The sequence below is a fragment of the Ovis aries genome, chromosome 1, assembly GCF_016772045.2.
Source record: "Ovis aries strain OAR_USU_Benz2616 breed Rambouillet chromosome 1, ARS-UI_Ramb_v3.0, whole genome shotgun sequence".
Classification (NCBI taxonomy): Eukaryota; Metazoa; Chordata; class Mammalia; order Artiodactyla; family Bovidae; genus Ovis; species Ovis aries.
Window position 1 is genome coordinate 177,557,314 of NC_056054.1, and position 17,895 is coordinate 177,575,208.

The 17,895-nt window shown below is 39.9% G+C and overlaps 1 protein-coding gene across 11 annotated transcripts in view; it reads left to right on the top strand.

Moving 5' to 3' along the window:
- Positions 1-17,895, top strand: part of PHLDB2 (pleckstrin homology like domain family B member 2) — a 241,618-nt gene that overhangs the window by 106,416 nt on the left and 117,307 nt on the right. For 4 of the 11 annotated variants that reach the window (XM_060417565.1, XM_060417560.1, XM_060417581.1 and 1 more), the window contains exon 2: positions 11,034-11,142. The exons of 6 other annotated variants lie outside the window; for them this stretch is intronic. In XM_060417565.1, the coding sequence (XP_060273548.1) occupies positions 11,034-11,142 (109 nt within the window). Of the gene's footprint in view, positions 1-11,033; positions 11,143-17,895 lie in introns of those variants that run through there. One more of the 11 variants, XM_060417564.1, reaches the window with a different exon arrangement.

The window sequence follows — 17,895 nt, forward strand, 5'->3', positions numbered from 1 at the left end:
AATCAGACGGACTCACTCACCAGCTACTGCATAGCTCCCACCTCAGGACTTGCCTCTGCACAGCTTAGAGGGAGAAGGAGTAGGCCAGAGTGTGTGCTTGCTGTGATTGGCTGGCTCCCAACTACACAGCAGTGGTTTATTTCCCAAAAGCACCACTGCAAGGGTTGTCTCTTCTCTGGGACAGAGTGAGTCAAGTAGGGGAGACAGGCCAAGAGGGTTACAGCAACCGATGTCAATTCGAATCAGAAACAGGAGCCAAGAGAAATGGCTGTTCTGTCATCCCCATTATCTTCATGTGCACTGATTGATTTAGATGCCGGTGCTATTTCCCACAAGGGACAGGAAAAGGGGACCACAAAGATATCCCCAGATTGTGTATCAGTCAGTGGATTTGACTTCCCTTCTCTAGTTCCCCCTTTTCAGTTGATCTGTGAACAGACTGAATGACGTACTTAGATAAAACTATCAAGATTTCAAAATTCAGTGAAACTTTGCAAATATTTTTTGAGACCCTGCCAAGTGCCCAAAACAGTAGAATATACCGATGAATATATCAGAGTGAACTGGAGTTTAAAATCCAGCCAGCATCTACTGGATTTTTTTCTCTTAGAGAAAAGGAAATTCAGTCACATATAAGATCAAAATGAACAGAGAAAAATATTTTCTTTTTTTTTTTTCTAATTTCCAAATGTTCTTCTGAGTAGTTTGAGTAGTTAAATGACTGTTTACCAAGAACTTAAAAAATTTCTTTTATCATTAGCATTAGAGCCAAGATACTAACAATAAAGGTCATGGAAACCTATGAAGGTCTGGAGAGTCGTCTATCTTCCCTCATCTCATCCACACTACCCCCTAGGCACAGAGGCCTGCAACTGGTAAAGAAAGGAATTGGCAAAATGGATTGTTCATATCCATCTTCACTACTGAAAAACAACTCAGACTAAAGAATAAATGACGCCTCTTGGCACGAAGGCATCAAACTTACCCCTCTTATCTTATCTTCCTGGATATTCCACTGTTTTTTTGGTTTTAAAAAAGTTGATATCCTATATTTCTAAGAATTGTATTTGTTTTTTTTAATTCAACTAGATTCTAGAAGATTATCCATAATATATTACAAGCTCTTAAACTCACAATCATTTTTTTAAATTCTGTTTTGTTTTCATCTCATTTGTTTTACATCTTCTTATCACTAACTGGCAGACTAGTCAGAAGAAAAAGGGATTGGATATGATTCTAATTCCTAAGAGATATAGATTCAGAGTCTACTCTCAACTTCAATTGTTTAGCCAAACCGTATGAAGAAATTTGGAATTTGGAACTGGCATCCAGGGCCTCAGAATTGTTCCTTACTGCCAGAAAAGCAGCGTCTTCTCTTTCTTCCACTTCCATATCTCTATTAGATTAATAGCTGGAACACAAAGTAATTTTTAAAAGAAATTGCCATGTTCACTTTGGAATAGCTTGGCAACATACACTGCATGAAGACAAGCAGGGAAAATTTAAAACTTTGGGGCATGTATAAATATTTTGTTTCTAAACATGGAGTAATACATCCCAGAGTGTACCATTGTCTACATGAAGTGCTATGGGATCTTAGGTAACAATTATGCTTCTATGATTTTTTCTTAGATTTGTAAAGAAAAAATGAATAGAAAGGCATCATGACATGGTTTTCTTAAAAATCTGTATATTCAGAATCTACAGAAGATAGAATAAATAAAAGGAAACAATCGACAATAGACTCACAAATATTGTAGGGACTTCAAATTACTTTGCATATGCATTTTAAAATTTTTTTAATGTATTATTTAACAATTACTCTACTGAGAAACGCTGGGCTAAATGAAACACAAGCTGGAATCAAAATTGCCGGGAGAAATATCAATAACCTCAAGATATGCAGATGACACCACCCATATGGCAGAAAGTGAAGAAGAGCGAAAAAGCCTCTTGATGAAAGCGAAAAAGAAGAGTGAAAAAGTTGGCTTAAAGCTCAACATACAGAAAACTAAGATCATGACATCCAGTCCCATCACTTCATGGCAAATGGGAAACAGTGAAAACAGTAGCTGACTTCAGTTTTGGGGGCTTCAAAATCACTGCACATGGTGACAGCCATGAGATTAAAAGACTCTTACTCCTTGGAAGGAAAGCTATGATAAACCTAGACGGCATATTAAAAAGCAGAGACGTTACTTTGCCAACAAAGGTCCATCTAGTCAAGGCTATGGCTTTTCCAGTAGTCATGTACAGATGTGAGAGTTGGACTATAAAGAAAGCTGAGCGCCAAAGAATTGATGCTTTTGAACTGTGGTGTTGGAGAAGACTCTTGAGAGTCCCTTGGACTGCAAGGAGATCCAACCAGTCCATCCTAAAGGAGATCAGTCCTGGGTGTTCATTGGAAGGATTGATGCTGAAGCTGAAACTCCAATACTTTGGCCATCTGATGCGAAGAGTTGACTCATTGGAAAAGACCTTGATGCTGGGAGGGATTGGGGGCAGGAGGAGAAGGGGACGACAGAGGATGAGATGGCTGGATGGCATCACCGACTCTCTGGACTTGAGTTTGGGTAAACTCCAGGAGTTGGTGATGGACAGGGAGGCCTGGCATGCTGCGATTCATGGGGCTGCAAAGAGTTGGACATGACTGAGCGACTGAACTGAACTGAATCTTCAAAAATTATCTTATGCATATCACATCCCTATAATCTTCCATGAATCCCCATTGTCTAAAAATTAGACCTTAACCATACATTCAGGATCTTTCATAATCAGGTTTCAGTTTTTCTCATTTTATACTTATGTCTCCTATTTAAAAATTTGAGAGTGAGGTAGGGATTGAGGAAGAGATCTACCATGAACCACATACTCTTAGGTGCTTCACATGCCCTAAGTATTTTAAAACTCACATCAGTTTCAGAAGGGAAAGTAACAGATTAGAGAGGCAATTTACTCTCTACTCCAAAGCTGTGGCATCTAAAGTGGTGATTTGAAATTTAGTACATCTGACAGCAAAATGCGTGTTCTTGCTGCTGCTAAGTCGCCTCAGTTGTGTCCGACTCTGTGCGACCCCATAGACGGCAGCCCACCAGGCTCGCCTGTCCGTGGGATTCTCCAGGCAAGAACACTGGAGTGGGTTGCCATTTCCTTCTCCAATGCATGAAAGTGAAAAGTGAAAGTGAAGTCGTTCAGTCATGTCTGACTCTTAGTGACCCCATGGACTGCAGCCCACCAGGCTCCTCCATCCATGGGATTTTCCAAGCAAGAGTGCTGGAGTGGGGTGCCATTGCCTTTTTCGTGTTCTTACTATCACACTATATTTCAATTCAACTCAGTAAATATTTATTTGATGTACTCTCCATGCAAAACACTTTATTATGTACTGCTGCTGCTGCTGCTGCTAAGTCGCTTCAGTCGTGTCCGACTCTGTGCGACCCCAGAGACAGCAGCCCACCAGGCTCCCCCATCCCTGGGATTCTCCAGGCAAGACCATTGGAGTGGGTTGCCATTTCCTTCTCCAATGCATGAAAGTGCTAGAAAGGATTTAACATTTAAAAAGAATGGAACATAATTGACATTTAATCATGATGCCTGCCTTCCTGGCAGCAACTCCTTCCAGGCATTGACCTTCGTGCCAAGGAACTGGTGTCAGGCAATAGCTGATTGACACAAAGATAGGTATCTGTTCTGGTGATCTATTGCTACCTAACAAGCCACCTCAAAACTCAGTGGCTTACAACAATGACAGTATTTGTTTTCTTTACAAATCTGCAATTCAGAGGGGACAGCTTGTCTCTGCTACACTCATCAAAGGCTAGAGTGGCCTGAAGGCCAGGAATAGGAATCATCTGAAGGTTTGCTTACCCCCTAGTCTGGAGGCTGGTGCTAGCTGTCAGCTGGGTCCTTGGTGAGAACGTCACCTGAAATACCTTCTGTGTAGTCTTTCTGGCTTGGGGCCTGGGCTCCTAGCATGCTACTGCTGCTAAATCATGTCAGTCATGTCCAACTCTGTGCGACCCCATAGACGGCAGCCCACCAGGCTCTCCCGTCCCTGGGATTCTCCAGGCAAGAACACTGGAGTGGGTTGCCACTTCCTTCTCCAGTGCATGAAAGTGAAAAGTGAAAGTGAAGTCGCTCAGTCGTGTCTGACTCTTCACGACCCCATGGACTATAGCCTACCAGGCTCTTCCATCCATGGGATTTTCCAAGCAAGAGTACTGGAGTGGGGTGCCATCGCCTTCTATTGACCCACACAGATCCAAAGGGAGGAAATGTAGACCCCACCTCATGATAAGGACCACTGTCATCACATTGCAAGAAGAGCATGTGGGATGGTGCTGCCCTCTTTACAATACAGCCTGCCGCAGCACCTATGGATGTGCCAACAACCTGTCATAGGAAGACAATCCAGGAGAGTCAAATTCCCTTTCAACTGAATATAATTTACAAATAATTTAGAGAATAAAATATTAGCCAGTGGAGATTACAGGACATAACAGAGAAAGAGAAAGAACATGATGGAACATACATTCACTAGAGTTATGGAGTGCTAGACACTAGAAGTAAGAACCAGAGTCCCATTCATTTTTATGTGTATCCTCAATAGAGCACAGTACAAACACATAGTAGGTGTTCATATGAGTCACATGAAGAAATGCATGAATGGGAAGAGAAGACACACAAGGAGGGATGAGTTCGGAGGGGAAAGATGAGATTCTGTTAGAAATAAGTTGAGTTTAAGATTCAACCATAGCTCCTCACTGAAATGTCTAACAAGCAGTTGGGGAAGCGGGTCTGTGGCTCAGAAGAGAGAGCAATTTAGGGAGAGAGCTTAGACCAAGGTCAAGCTTTGGTTGAATGGGACTGTTAAGGAGGAGCATGTAGAGGAAGACCAATGACGAAAGCTCAAGCAAAATACTGAGTGGTTAATGCAACAGGCTTTAAATCTGAGTCAGATTTAATATTTGTAATACATGCATCACCACTTTTTAACTGTGTATTTTCTTAGGTTTGGTCACTTAATCTCTCTGTTCCTCATCATCCTACTGTACCTTTGTTATAATAATGCAAGCTACTGACAGGGCCGTGAACTGAGTGGTATAATGCCTGCAGAGTGCTTGGACTAAAACATAGTTCGGCAATCAATGTATATTAGTTATCATCACTATTGTCAGGGTTTTCGTCATATTTAGGATTAGCCAAGGAAGAGCCAGAGAGTAACACTGGGCAGGAAGGCTTTGCGAAACCTTGTGTAATAGTCCTAATGAATAGCTGTGGTTACTTATTACTGAGTTGCTAAACATCAAAGAGTTGCTGACTGTTAATAAAGAGGGGGTGACAGGGTGAGTCATATTCTCTATACCAATATTTGACAAAGACTGTGTTTTGAGTGTGCCATAGTAATATGAGTTGTGTTAAGAAAAAGAAGTATGTTCTATTCGAAAATAAACTGGTGAAATGCTGAGTTAAACAAAATTAAATAGACTTTCCTTAAATGCATATGGTAATACTAGCCATGGCTTGCTAAGAAGGAGATATAGACAGCATTATTTTCTCAATTTTTAGGATTTCATAGGTACCATTCTGCTAAACCAATGTGTAGAAAACAACTTCTCAATGCCAGTCAAGGAAAAATCTCTTGTTAAACTTAAAAATACATATTAATGGATCCACCTCCACAGATTCCGATTAGACAGTCTAGAATGGGGTTAAAGAATTTGTATTTTTAAAAAACTCTCTGGTGTCGCCTTCCCTCCAGGCAGCCCAGAAGAGGAACTGACCCTTCCCATAATCACCATCTTTTTTTTTCCAACATATTCTGAGAAAAGTGGCTCCCATAAAGAAAGGTAGCAAAAAAAAAAAAAAAAAAAAGGAGGGTGGTATTCTGCCACCAAAGAGATGGCTAGAAAACAGAACATCAGCATTCATAAATACTTGCATTAAGTCAGCTTTAAGAAGCATGGACCTCAGGTACTCAAAGAAATCTAGAATTTGCTTTTTAAAAAAAAGAAAAAAAAAAAGAAAGCTATTTGGGCTGAAGGAATAAGAAACATCCAATAATATATCTAAGTTAACCAGAAAACATGAGGACAAGGATTCATCAAGCAAGCATAACACGGTGGTTACCTGTACACGTGTTCTGCTTTCAAAAACCTTCAGATAGTCAACAGTCAAAATGGATGAAAGCTAATGATTTGGTTATCATAAAAAAATAACTAGACAAAAGTAGTTGCAAGCTCTACATACAAAGAAATTCAAACTAACTCTCTATGGAATTAGTGGTAATCTAATAGAATTCCAAGAATTCTCAACAGAACTTTGAGGTGGTTAGATTAGATATCTTCTTAACTTGGAATTCATATCTAACACAATAGGGATAGCTGTGTTTTCTGTATGCCTGTTTAAAATTCAATCTAGGAACCGGCCTCCTAACTATGATTTACTTGAAGATAAAAACAGACCTGAGAATATGCCGATCTCAGAGATGCAGTGCTCAGTCTAATTTAAGAGAGATTGTCTGAGACCATTTGGAAACAAGAAGGATTTTTCTTGTGAACATTCTAACTCTGAAGAATTCAGCAAAGAGTAAATGGTTTAATATATTTCTATTTTTACAGTCTGCTTTAAAACTTTTATAGTAGTAAAAATAAAAGGCATCTCTTTACCCATTCAAGCAATTATTTATTTTATATGTCTGGCAGGATGGCATTTGTTTGTGATACTTCTCTGTCTTTTCCATCACCCCTGGTGCAGAGGAGTGGGAGTGAGAATTAATTAGCCTGTGAGAGGCCACCCATGCTGCACTCCTCCAGACCAAGAAAAGGCTAAAGAGACATGACCACTACATGCAACACATGATCCTTAATTAGAGCCGATAAAGAAAGAATATTATTGGGACAATTGATTATACTTGAATGGAGTCTGTGAGCTCAGTGTCCATAAGGGTCAATGATAATGTCCTGATTTTGATCCTTGTGTTGTGGTTATCTGGAGAATGTCCGATTCAGGAGAGAAGGATACCACACTCAAAACTTATCCCCAAATGGTTCCAGAAAGAATGTTTTTGTGCTAGTCTTGTAGTTTTTCTACAATTATTCTGAAATTATTTCTGAAACTATCTCTGAATTTTTTTTAATTGACATTATCTTTAGCATTTAAAAAAAGAGTACATTCATTTTATTGTTTGTGTTAGCTTATCATTGATGCTCTCAGGTTCACTAGGTAAACTACCAAATTACCTGAAAATAGTTTTACTTTTCCAATTCCTGTACTTCTTACTGTTTTCTCTCCTTAAATTCTACTGGCTAATTTCTCCAGGACTATGTTCAACAGTAATAGATACAGTGGATGTCCCTGACTCATTTCTAATCTTATTAGAAATTCCCCTAATATTACCACATTAAGCACAATTCTGGCTTTAGGAAATATGCTTCATTTCCTATTTTCTTGAGTGTTTTTATCAGGAAGTATCTTTTGACAACTTCTCTTCTTTATCTTAAAAATAATCATGTGATTATTACTTTTACATGTTCATAATGTCATGTTCATGATAATAGTGAAGTCACTCAGTTGTGTCTGACTCTTTGCAACCCCACAAACTGTAGCCCACCAGGCTCCTTGGTCCATGGGACTTTCCAGGCATGAATACTGGAGTGGGTTGCCATTTCCTTTTCCAGGGGATCTTCCCAACCTAAGGATCGAACCCTGGCCTCCCGCACTGTAGACAGACGCTTTACCGTCTGAGCTACCAGGGAAGCCCTAGATTTCCTAATACTGAGTTATTCTTCCATTCCAGAAATGAATCCCACTTGGTCATGGTACATAATCTTAGTGTTTTTGTCTCTTCTTTAAAGTCATCCCATTCCAGACTAGAGGTTTGAATGTAAAGGGACTTTGAAAAGAATGGAAAAGGAAGATAAAATTTCTTGAACCCTTACTGGTTGCTAGGTCTATCTGCAGTTCATTGGTGAGGAAAAACCTGAGGGAACCAGCTTGAAAAGGGGTGGGTGTGGTCATTATCTATCTAAGAGTTAAGATTAGCATATGTTCTTCTCAACCATAACCTCTCCAAGCAGAAGAGAAAGGGGAGATGTGTTATCTCTATACTTTTAGTCAGTGTTCTGAACTTGGAGAAATCACTCCATACAGAGAGGCCAGTGACTGTGCTCCTAGGACTCCTGAGCGTGGAGGAGGTAAGGAGAGTGCGTCTCTTTATTAACATTGCAGAGATGACAGTGGGCACAAAATTGTGGCAGTGCAGGGGAGGAAAAGTTTGACCTAAAGACATTGACATTTAGCTGAACCTATGAAGTTGAAGCTAAATAGAAAAGCAAAACTTGGGAAGACAGCATGGCACAGGTATTAAGAAACAGACTCTAGACCGACACAGACCTGGGCTACATTTTGTCTCGTCTCTTGCTGTTGATCTCCACATGTTTTCTGAGCTTTAATTGCATAGCCTGTAGAATGAGGGGAAAGGATCTGATATAAATGTGTTTGTGGTGAAAATTAAAGGAAATGATGCAGGAAAACCACCACGCACAGTGCCTGGCATGTGAATCCTTACGAGAATTGCTGTTATTATTATCTGGTCTTCAGCAGTGTTCTTCAGTCCTGCCTCTGTCAATAATCCTCTCCTCAGATCTCAAGTTTCTTTTTTATTTAAAAAGCTTACTGAGATATAATCCCCATAATCATACAATTCATCCATTTAAATTGTAGAATTCGGTATTTAAAAAAAATACTTTCATAAAGTTGTCCACAATCTAATTTTAGAACATTTTCATCAATCCCCAAAGAACCCCCTGCTCATTAGCAATCACTCCTTACCCCTCCTTCACTCCTCACAACCAGCTCTAGGCAACCACCAATCTACTTTGCATCTCTGGACATTTGCATATTCTGGACATTTCCGATAAATGGAATCACACAGTATGTGATACTTAGCGACTGGCTTTTTTCAATTACTATAGTGTATACAAGTTTCATCTATGTTGGAGCGTGCGTCAGTACTTCATTCCTTTATACTGTACCATGTGCTCAGTTGTGTCTGACTCTTTGTGACCCCATGGACTGAAGCCCACCAGGCTCCCCTGCCCATGGAATTTTCCAGGCAAGCATACTGGAGTGGATTGCCATTTCCTTCTCCATCATTCCTTTATAGGGCCAAACAATATTTCTTTGTATGGATAAACCACAGTTGTATTTATCCATTCACTAGCTGAAGGACAACTGAGTTGTTTCTACTTTTTGGCTATTATGAACAGTGATGATATAAATATTTGAAGGACGCCTGAGTTGCTTCTACCTTTTGGCTATTATGAACAGTGATGATAGGAACATTTGTATTCAAGTTATGTGTGAACATATTTTCATTTCTTTTGGATATATGTCTATGAGTAGCATTGCTGGGTCTTATTGCAGCTCTGTTTTTAACCTTTTGAAGAACTGAGGGACTGTTTTCCAAAGCGGCATTGTACATACCCACAGGCACCTTATCCTTTCCAATATGTGCTAGTATCTGTCTTTCTCATTATAGCCATCCCAGAGGTGTGAAGTGGTATCAAATTGTGGGATTGATGCGCTTTCCCCTAATAATTAATAATGCTCAGCATCTTTTCATATGTTTATTGGCCATGTGTTTATCTTCTTTGGAGAGACATCTATTCAGATTCTAAGACCATGTTGAATTTTAAGGTTGTTTTTTATTTTTAATATTCTAGATGCAAGTCGCTTGTTAGATATATGATTTGTATACATTTTCTCCCATTCTGTGGTTCGTCTTTTTTCTTGGTATTATTTGTAGCCCAAAAGTTTTTAAAGCATCTTTTTAATGTAACCTATGGAAGTCTGTATTTCAGCATTTAACTCCTACAAAAATACTCCAGTTGGTAGACTTTCAGTGGAAGAGTTAGCATAGTACTTCATCGACAAGAGTGAGGCCCTCCATATCTAAAAATCCTGTCCTCTTAACTCTTTCTGTCACACAGCTTTTGAACTACATGGATATCTATCTTCATCATGTTTCCTTTATCCATTCTCTTGAAATGAAGAATATATCTCTTTGTCAAGGCCAAACCTCTAACTATAAGATGATCTCATCCCCCTTCTCTTCTCCAGGAACTTGCTCCATCATTTAATCTCCTGCCCCCTAGATTTTTACCATTTCCCTATTTTCCCTTGGCCTATGAACCAGCTTTAGCTTTCTTTCTCCCACTTTAAGGAAAAGCAAAACTTCTTAAGATCTGCGTCCTCTAAATATACATCTCCAGCTATGGCCATTATCTCTACCCTACACTTCACTTAAATGATCTACAGATATACCTCAATTCAACATGTCTGAAACTGAATTTCCCTTCTCACTGCAAACCTTACAGTTATTGTGAAAATCAAGCGAGAAATATTTGGCATCTTAGGCACAAAACAAATGGGAGCTCTAACATGATGGGGGGATCACACCATCTGCTGGGGCAACTCTGCGTTCTGCAGAGAAAACTGGACATAAAGAGAACTGTGGGAACCCTGCCATAAACTCAGGGGCTCGGTGGGGAGCTCTTAAGAACAAGGGCATTGGCTTCCTTTTCTATAATATGAGATTTTGTGGAAATTAAAAGATATAATAAAGACAAAGTAACTAACAGGATGATGGCTGGTAAATAATAAGCATGGGATGAAAAATAGAAAATAAGCAATAATAAATGGCAAGTAGAAACTATGCTGAAAGACTGATGCGTCTCTTGGTCTAAATAGTGCACATCACTTGTTCACCAGCATCCTTTTTTTTTTTTAATCTGTCATTCTAGCCATATGTATGCTTCTGTTGGTGTTGGTTAGTGGTGATGGTGTTTAGGTTTTGTCATCCTGAAGGATAGTCAGCAGAGCAAATATAGGACGATGAAGGATATCTGCTTTTCAATTTCAACAGCTGTTAGTGTTCCCCAGATCTTAGCTCTGCTGACTTTCAGTTTCCAGAGGTTGCTTCAGCTTCCAGCTTCCTGCTCATGGTACCTTTCTTTTCTTGCTGTGCGCAGGCTGGCATTGATCCTAGTTTATCCTCGGAGACTCAGCAGAAGATCCTGATGGAGGAGGATAATACCCAAAACACCAAGGAAGAGGGAGTTGGTGACAGACAGCCTGTGGGTGAGAACTCTTTTGATGTGCATTTCATCCTCAGGGGTTTTCAGTAAATAATGGGTACCTACTCTGTGTCATGCATACTGGGAAAGACCTGGCTTTTCCCAGCATAAACTCAGGAGTCCAGCAAATACCAGGAAGATAGCCTGAAGCTATAAACCCTACCCTGGAACTTTGATCATGTGCTTACTTACTCCACTGAAGATTGCTGAGGTTTTGTTTGGAACAGATGCTGAGTGATAGGCAGGCCAAAGCAGCTGGGGTGGAGAGGTCATTTCCAGTGACTCATCGGTCATTCAAAAATCAAAACACAGACATAAAGGGGTGGGATGGGATGTAGAGAGAAAGGCATGAAGTTTTATGTATTCCAGAAGAGAGGCTGATCCTGATGTCCCCTTCTGAGGGACGATGAGACTCCAACTCATCTACTCTGACTCACAGGGCACGTGGTGCTGGTTGGAATCTCTGTAATGCATTTCCTGGCATTCAGCAAAATAAGCAGGTTCATAAAATGTGTATTTTCCGCATTATTTTTTTATTATGTGTCAGATGACCAAGTTACCAAGGGACAGGGGCGGGGGTGCTCAGGGATGTGCTAGGGACCTGTTTAGTTGGCCTCAACAGGGCTAAATGACCATCTCTGCACTGCAAAGTTCTCCTCTATTAAGGAGGGGGATTTCAAGCTAGATTTAATTTTTCATTTACTTATTGTGCTGTGTTCTAAAAACAGGAGTTAAACTAGAAAGCTTCCAGGATAGTGAAGGTTCTCCAGAGAAACAGAACCAACAGGAGATGTGTATATGTGTAGAAAAACAGACAGAGAGTGGGGAAAGAGAGAGGAGAAGCAGAGAGAAAAAGAGGGAGATTTTTAAGACTTGTCTCACACGATGGGGGCTGGCAGGGTTGAAATCCTCAGGGTAGGCCTGAGGGCTGGAAATTCAGACAAGAGCTGATGTTGTAGTCTTGAATCCGGGTTCTGGTGGACAGGCTGGAAACTGACATAGTGTTTCTATGTTATTGTTTTGAGAATTCCTCCTTCTTGAGAGTTCTCTCTGGGAACCCTCTGTCTAGATGCTCTTAAGGTCTCAAGGTATCACTGACACAATGAGCATGGATTTGAGTAGGCTCCGGGAGTTGGTGATGGACAGGGAAGCCTGGGATACTGAAGTCCATGGGGTCACAAAGAGTCGGACACAACTGAGTGACTGAACTGAAGGTCTCAACTATTGGAGGAGGCCCAGTCATGTTTTGAAGGCTAATTTGCTTTACTCTAAGTCTGTTGATTTAAATGCCAATCATACCTAAAATCACCTTCACTGTGACATCTAATCTGATGTTTGACCAAACATTGGGCACCATAAAGTGAAAGTGAAAGTGAAGTCGCTCAGTCTAGTCCGACTCTTTGCAACCCCATGGACTGTAGCCCACCAGGCTCCTCTGTCCATGGGGTTCTCCAGGCAAGAATCCTGGAGTGGGTTGCCATTTCCTTCTCCAGGGGATCTTCCCAACCCAGGGATCGAACCCAGGTCTCCCGCGTTGCAGGCAGATGCTTTAACCTCTGAGCCACCAGGGAAGCAATAGCCTGGCTATATATAAAATTATCCATCACAGTCCTCTTACTTGAGGGAGTTTTATGACTTGAATAGAGATAGACAATGAAACAGAAAACCTGTAATCCAATAACATGAAGTACCCTAACCTCCAACCAAGACCAGGGATGGAGGTGGGAAAAGCTTTCTGGAACTCATGATTCCTGCACTGATTTTTTGCCAGTTAGGAGGAAAGAGGGGAACAAATATGACATGTGATTAACTGCAAGTCGTTTGTTATGAATAAAACATCCCCTCCTTTCAGAGAGAGGGCAGAGGAATCAGTGAGATACTACGTAGGAAAATAACCTGAAGTAACCAGATGACTGACTGACTTTTTTTAAATGCGAAAGCAGTGATTCTGGATTTATTTTATCTGCACACCTTGGAGGAGTCCGTGAAGATTATTAATCATTGAAGTGATGAAATTAGATTTTCAGTATTCAAGACCAATTTATGTAATTATTAAACAAATAATTTATGGTGTATGGGGGAGGCATTGGATGTATAACGATGAACAATGTAGAAGGTCCCTGACTTCACACAGCTTAGAATTATAGGGGTGGGGGAGGTGAGGGAATTGGGGGGAGGGGGAGGGAAAGACACATGAAATAAGTACATAATTGCTTCGGATAATGAGCAGTCCCTCAGCAGCTGCCCTATACGTCATCCCCACCTTCCTTGTACTGAAGGCGGGGACAGTTCAAATGGAAAACAAGGGACCGATATTTCCAGTAGGATCAAAGCATTCAACTATTTACAAGTCACAGGGAATTTAACATGGATGCTAACAACCAACAAGAGAGAAAACTTTCTTTGGGGCACAAATTACCAGTGAATTATTCATTAGAAGTAATGTTGCCCTCCACCCACACAGAACCTTCAAAATTTGTAAAGAATTTCCCACCTGGATTGTCACTTTGATTAACTCAGGAGCCAGACAGGATGAGGGCCAAAACTAGCTTGTGAGACAGGAAATCATTAAACCACATCAGGGCTTGTCTTGACAACAATGTCTATCAATATTCAACACACTAGAAGAATGAAGATCATGTAGGTGATTGCCCTCCACTAGCACTCAGTTATTGGAGATCCTCAGACCTCACCAGGTCTTCTTGGAGCGGAAGAAAGAGAGAGAGCCACAGGAAGTTCTGCAAGCAGGTGTGGGAGAAAGGGAGGAAACACACTCTTTAGTCATATCCAGATTTGTCTTCTTGTCTAGCCAATCCATTTCAGTACCTGTAACTTTTCTCTTGTGAATTCTTGGGTTGATAAGCCTTTTATAAAGCTAACTTTTAATATTGACATTGAAGGTGTAGTGTCTCTATCTCCCTATGTTAAAGTTCTGGAGATTCTTATGTCAGTCTTATAAATACAATGCTTATACCGTGGAGATCCACCTCTTGAATGATAAGAGAAGGACGTTCTGAATAGAATTTTATTTTGGTCCCATCTTCAGGAACCTGCAGGAGAATTTTGATCATCTTGTTTAGGCATATTTGTAACTCAGAGAAGCGCCTGGTTCTTGTGAAGAGCAAGAAATTCAAATGAATCTAAAAGAACTGTACCAGTCATACGCATTGCTATCTATATCTCAGAGATAAATGCTTTAAACAACCATTCAGAATTTTTTGAGTACTCATTCTAAATCTTTAGTCAGAGATGAGTGGTATATAATAATGTTTTACATGCTCTCTTAACAACTCTCCTGGGAGGAATTACCCCCATAATGTGAAACATCCTAAAAGGTCAAGTAAGTAGTCCTAGGCTCCTGGTGACACAACTGGTTCATTGGAATATTAAGCCACTGAGTTTCCAGTTCAATCCTTGACCACAATAGCCAGGAGTTACCTGTTTCACATGTACTTCTGTGAGAACTCAGAATCTGTAACTATGGAGTCATCCTAAGATTTTAAAAAATGGATGGCAGTCAAGAGCAGGCAGGGAGACTCAGGATCTTAACTGGGCCCTTAGCCTGGAGAATCCCAGGGACGGCGGAGCTTGGTGGGCTGCCGTCTACCGGGTCGCACAGAGTTGGACACGACTGAAGTGACTTAGCAGCAGCAGCAGCAGTAAATATTCAATTGAGCAACCTTTTCTTGGATTGATAACCTTGTGTGACATGTTAGGACACAGAACCTGGACTACTTTATTGGTCTTTAAATTCTGTGGCTGGAGCTTGTCTTTCTCTTTCATCCTACAGCTATACAATCACTACAGAGCTGCTGGCTCTTCCTGGATTTATCAGGCAAGGAGGAGCCAGTATAAGTTTAGGAGGAAAGGAAATGACATAATTAAAATGGTATTAGACATAAAATCTAAAATTCAAGGTCCCATCTCTTCCCTCTCCTCAAACCTCCCCCCAGACCCCCAGATCTTATCTCCCGAGCCTCCTGCCATGTACTGTGGGTTCAGGCAAGCTGCATCACTCACCGCTTCCCTAACCTGCCTTGGCTTTACTGCCCAGCAGCTGTGTGCCTGAAGTCTCCTCTGCCGGAAGACTGTTCTTTCAATACGAAGGCCACACACGTTGTCTTCCCTGGTAGACTCCTTCTCTGAACTCATTTGTATCATTTTCTCTAGATTTTTGCATTTCATGATCACATTACAGTTATATGCCAGGCAGTAAATTCCTATATATAGACACACAACGAATGTCTTATCTCCATTTCCCACCCATCTAGGCATATTGTGTGGAACAGAGTAGTATGTATGCTGTCTCTTCAGTCATTTTGACTTTTTGCGACCCTATGGATTGTAGACTGCCAAGCTCCTCTGTCTATGGGATTCTCCAGACAAGAATACTGGAGTGGCTTGACATGCCCTTCTCTTGGGGATCTTCCTGACCAAGGGATTGAACCTGCATCCCTTGTCTCCCACATCTGCAGGCGGGTTCTTTACTACTAGCACCACCTGGGAAGTCCGGAACAGAGTAGACATTTGGTAAATTTTCCCTTTGTTTAACAAACCTCATGTTCTGAATCTTCTGCTCTGAGCTATGAGAAGTCTCTAGTGCAATGAAGTCTTTATATATCCGGCACATCAAACACTTATTCCTGAAAAAATATGACTCCAAAATAAATAAATATAGGTGATGGTGAGGGACAGGGAGGCCTGGCATGCTGCAGTCCATGGGATCACAAAGAGCTGGACACAACTGGGTGTCTGAACAACAACAACAATATTAAATATATTATATTATATTATATTATGGGAGAATTTGAATTCAAAGTATGAGATTGTTGGAGGGATGATAAAGGTTAGAAGAAAGAAAAATTAAAGAGGAGAAACAGAGAAAAGAAAATGACTTCCCAGCATCCCAGCAATATCAAGGATTACCACTGATGCAGCACTGTTTGTTTTTTTTTTTTTCTGTGATGAGCAGATAACCTACAAAGAAAATTGTTTGTTTTAAGTCTGCCATGCAGGAAAAGTAGACCAATTCAAGTTCCTCAAGTGATTAGAAAAGTAAACCAGATAAACACTGCTAGGATAGAGTAATCTAAAGGGGACGCAGACCCACACAGTCCCAGCATCCTTTTCCTGTCTGATTCCAATACAAACTGACAGAAAAAATTGGGGGCAGGACATAAAGAAACATTTTTATGCAGAAATTAATCAGATGCTTCAAATGTATTTAAATAATTATCATAATTAGAGAGTCAATCTTATAATAGTTTGAACATAAAGCAACACATGGGAGTACATTTCCACTTTAATTTTGGTTAATTTTCTGCTTGGTTTTTTTTGGTTAATTTTTTTTGAAGAGTTGAGGTATTATTTTTACTTAATATATTTGGATATCTATATATATTAGAGTGTAGAGTAAAATCCAAGTATCCAATAAGGTCATTGGAATATGAATATATTGAACACATGAAAAAGAGTAGGAGGCAAAAATCTTTGATACAATAACTTAACAACTTAATTTATAGTAGTACAACTATATTACATTATGCATTATGATATGTGTGTGTGCTTAGTCTTTAAGTCATGTCTGACTCTTTGAGACCCCATGGATTGTAGCCCACCAGGCTCTTCTGCTCATGGAATTTTCCAGGCAAGAATACTGGAGCAGGTTGCCATTTCCTACTCCAGAGGATCTTCCCAACCCAAGGACTGAACCCTTATCTCTTGGGTCTCCTGCATCGGCAGGCAGATTCTTTACCACTGAGCCACCTGGAAAGTCCATTCATTATAATATAATACATTAAACTGTACTACTAAATATTAAAAATTGTAATTTATAATAGTACAATAATTTAATAGTAAATGTGACACTGTGCTTTTTAACAATGACTGCAAATCTAATGTGAAAATAGATGAAGGTAACTTTTCTAAGAAATGAAAGTACAGAGCTTTTTTGAGAGAAAATTTATCCTAGTACTAAATTCTAAAAGGAATTTATGAACTCAGCTTCAATAAGACAGTACAGAATGATGGCTGATGTCACTGACAACGGAGAAGAGCAAGTGTGGTTGGAAACTACTCTTTTGATGAGGACATTCTGCTAAGTGAAATAAACCAGGCACAGAAAGAAAAAAATCTTCATGACCTCACTTAATGTGGAACCCAAAAATGTAGATTACATAGAAGCTGAGTGTGGAAAGGTGGTTACCAGGGGAAAAGAGATGAGGGAAATGGGGTGATGTTCATCAAAAAGTACAAAGCTGTTAAATGATAAATAAATATGAAGATCTAATGCAACAGCATGATACCTTGTTAAATATAGGGCATTTGGTGAGATCAGATTTACACTGTTCTCATTTACATACAAAAGTTAAATTAACTATGTGAGAAGGTGTTAATTAGCTTGACTGTAGCAATCATTTCACTACATGTATGTCCATAAAATATGCCTGTTGTCCATCTTAAATATATACTGTTTTCATTTAAAAAGAATAATAATAATATAAAGAAACCACTTTTGAGTAATCTCTGTGCTTTCTCCTGTACAGGAATGATAGCTACATTATCATGTTAATTCATAAACATATGAGTTGGATGTTATTTATCCCATTTCTTCAGAAAAGAAACTTGTTTCTCAATGAAGGTAAATAACACACTCAAATTATCTGATTGGTAAAGGGGCTGAGTCAGGGATTAAACCCAGATCTTCATGATTCCAAAGTCAATGATCATTCCACTGCACTCTGCAAATAAAACCTTG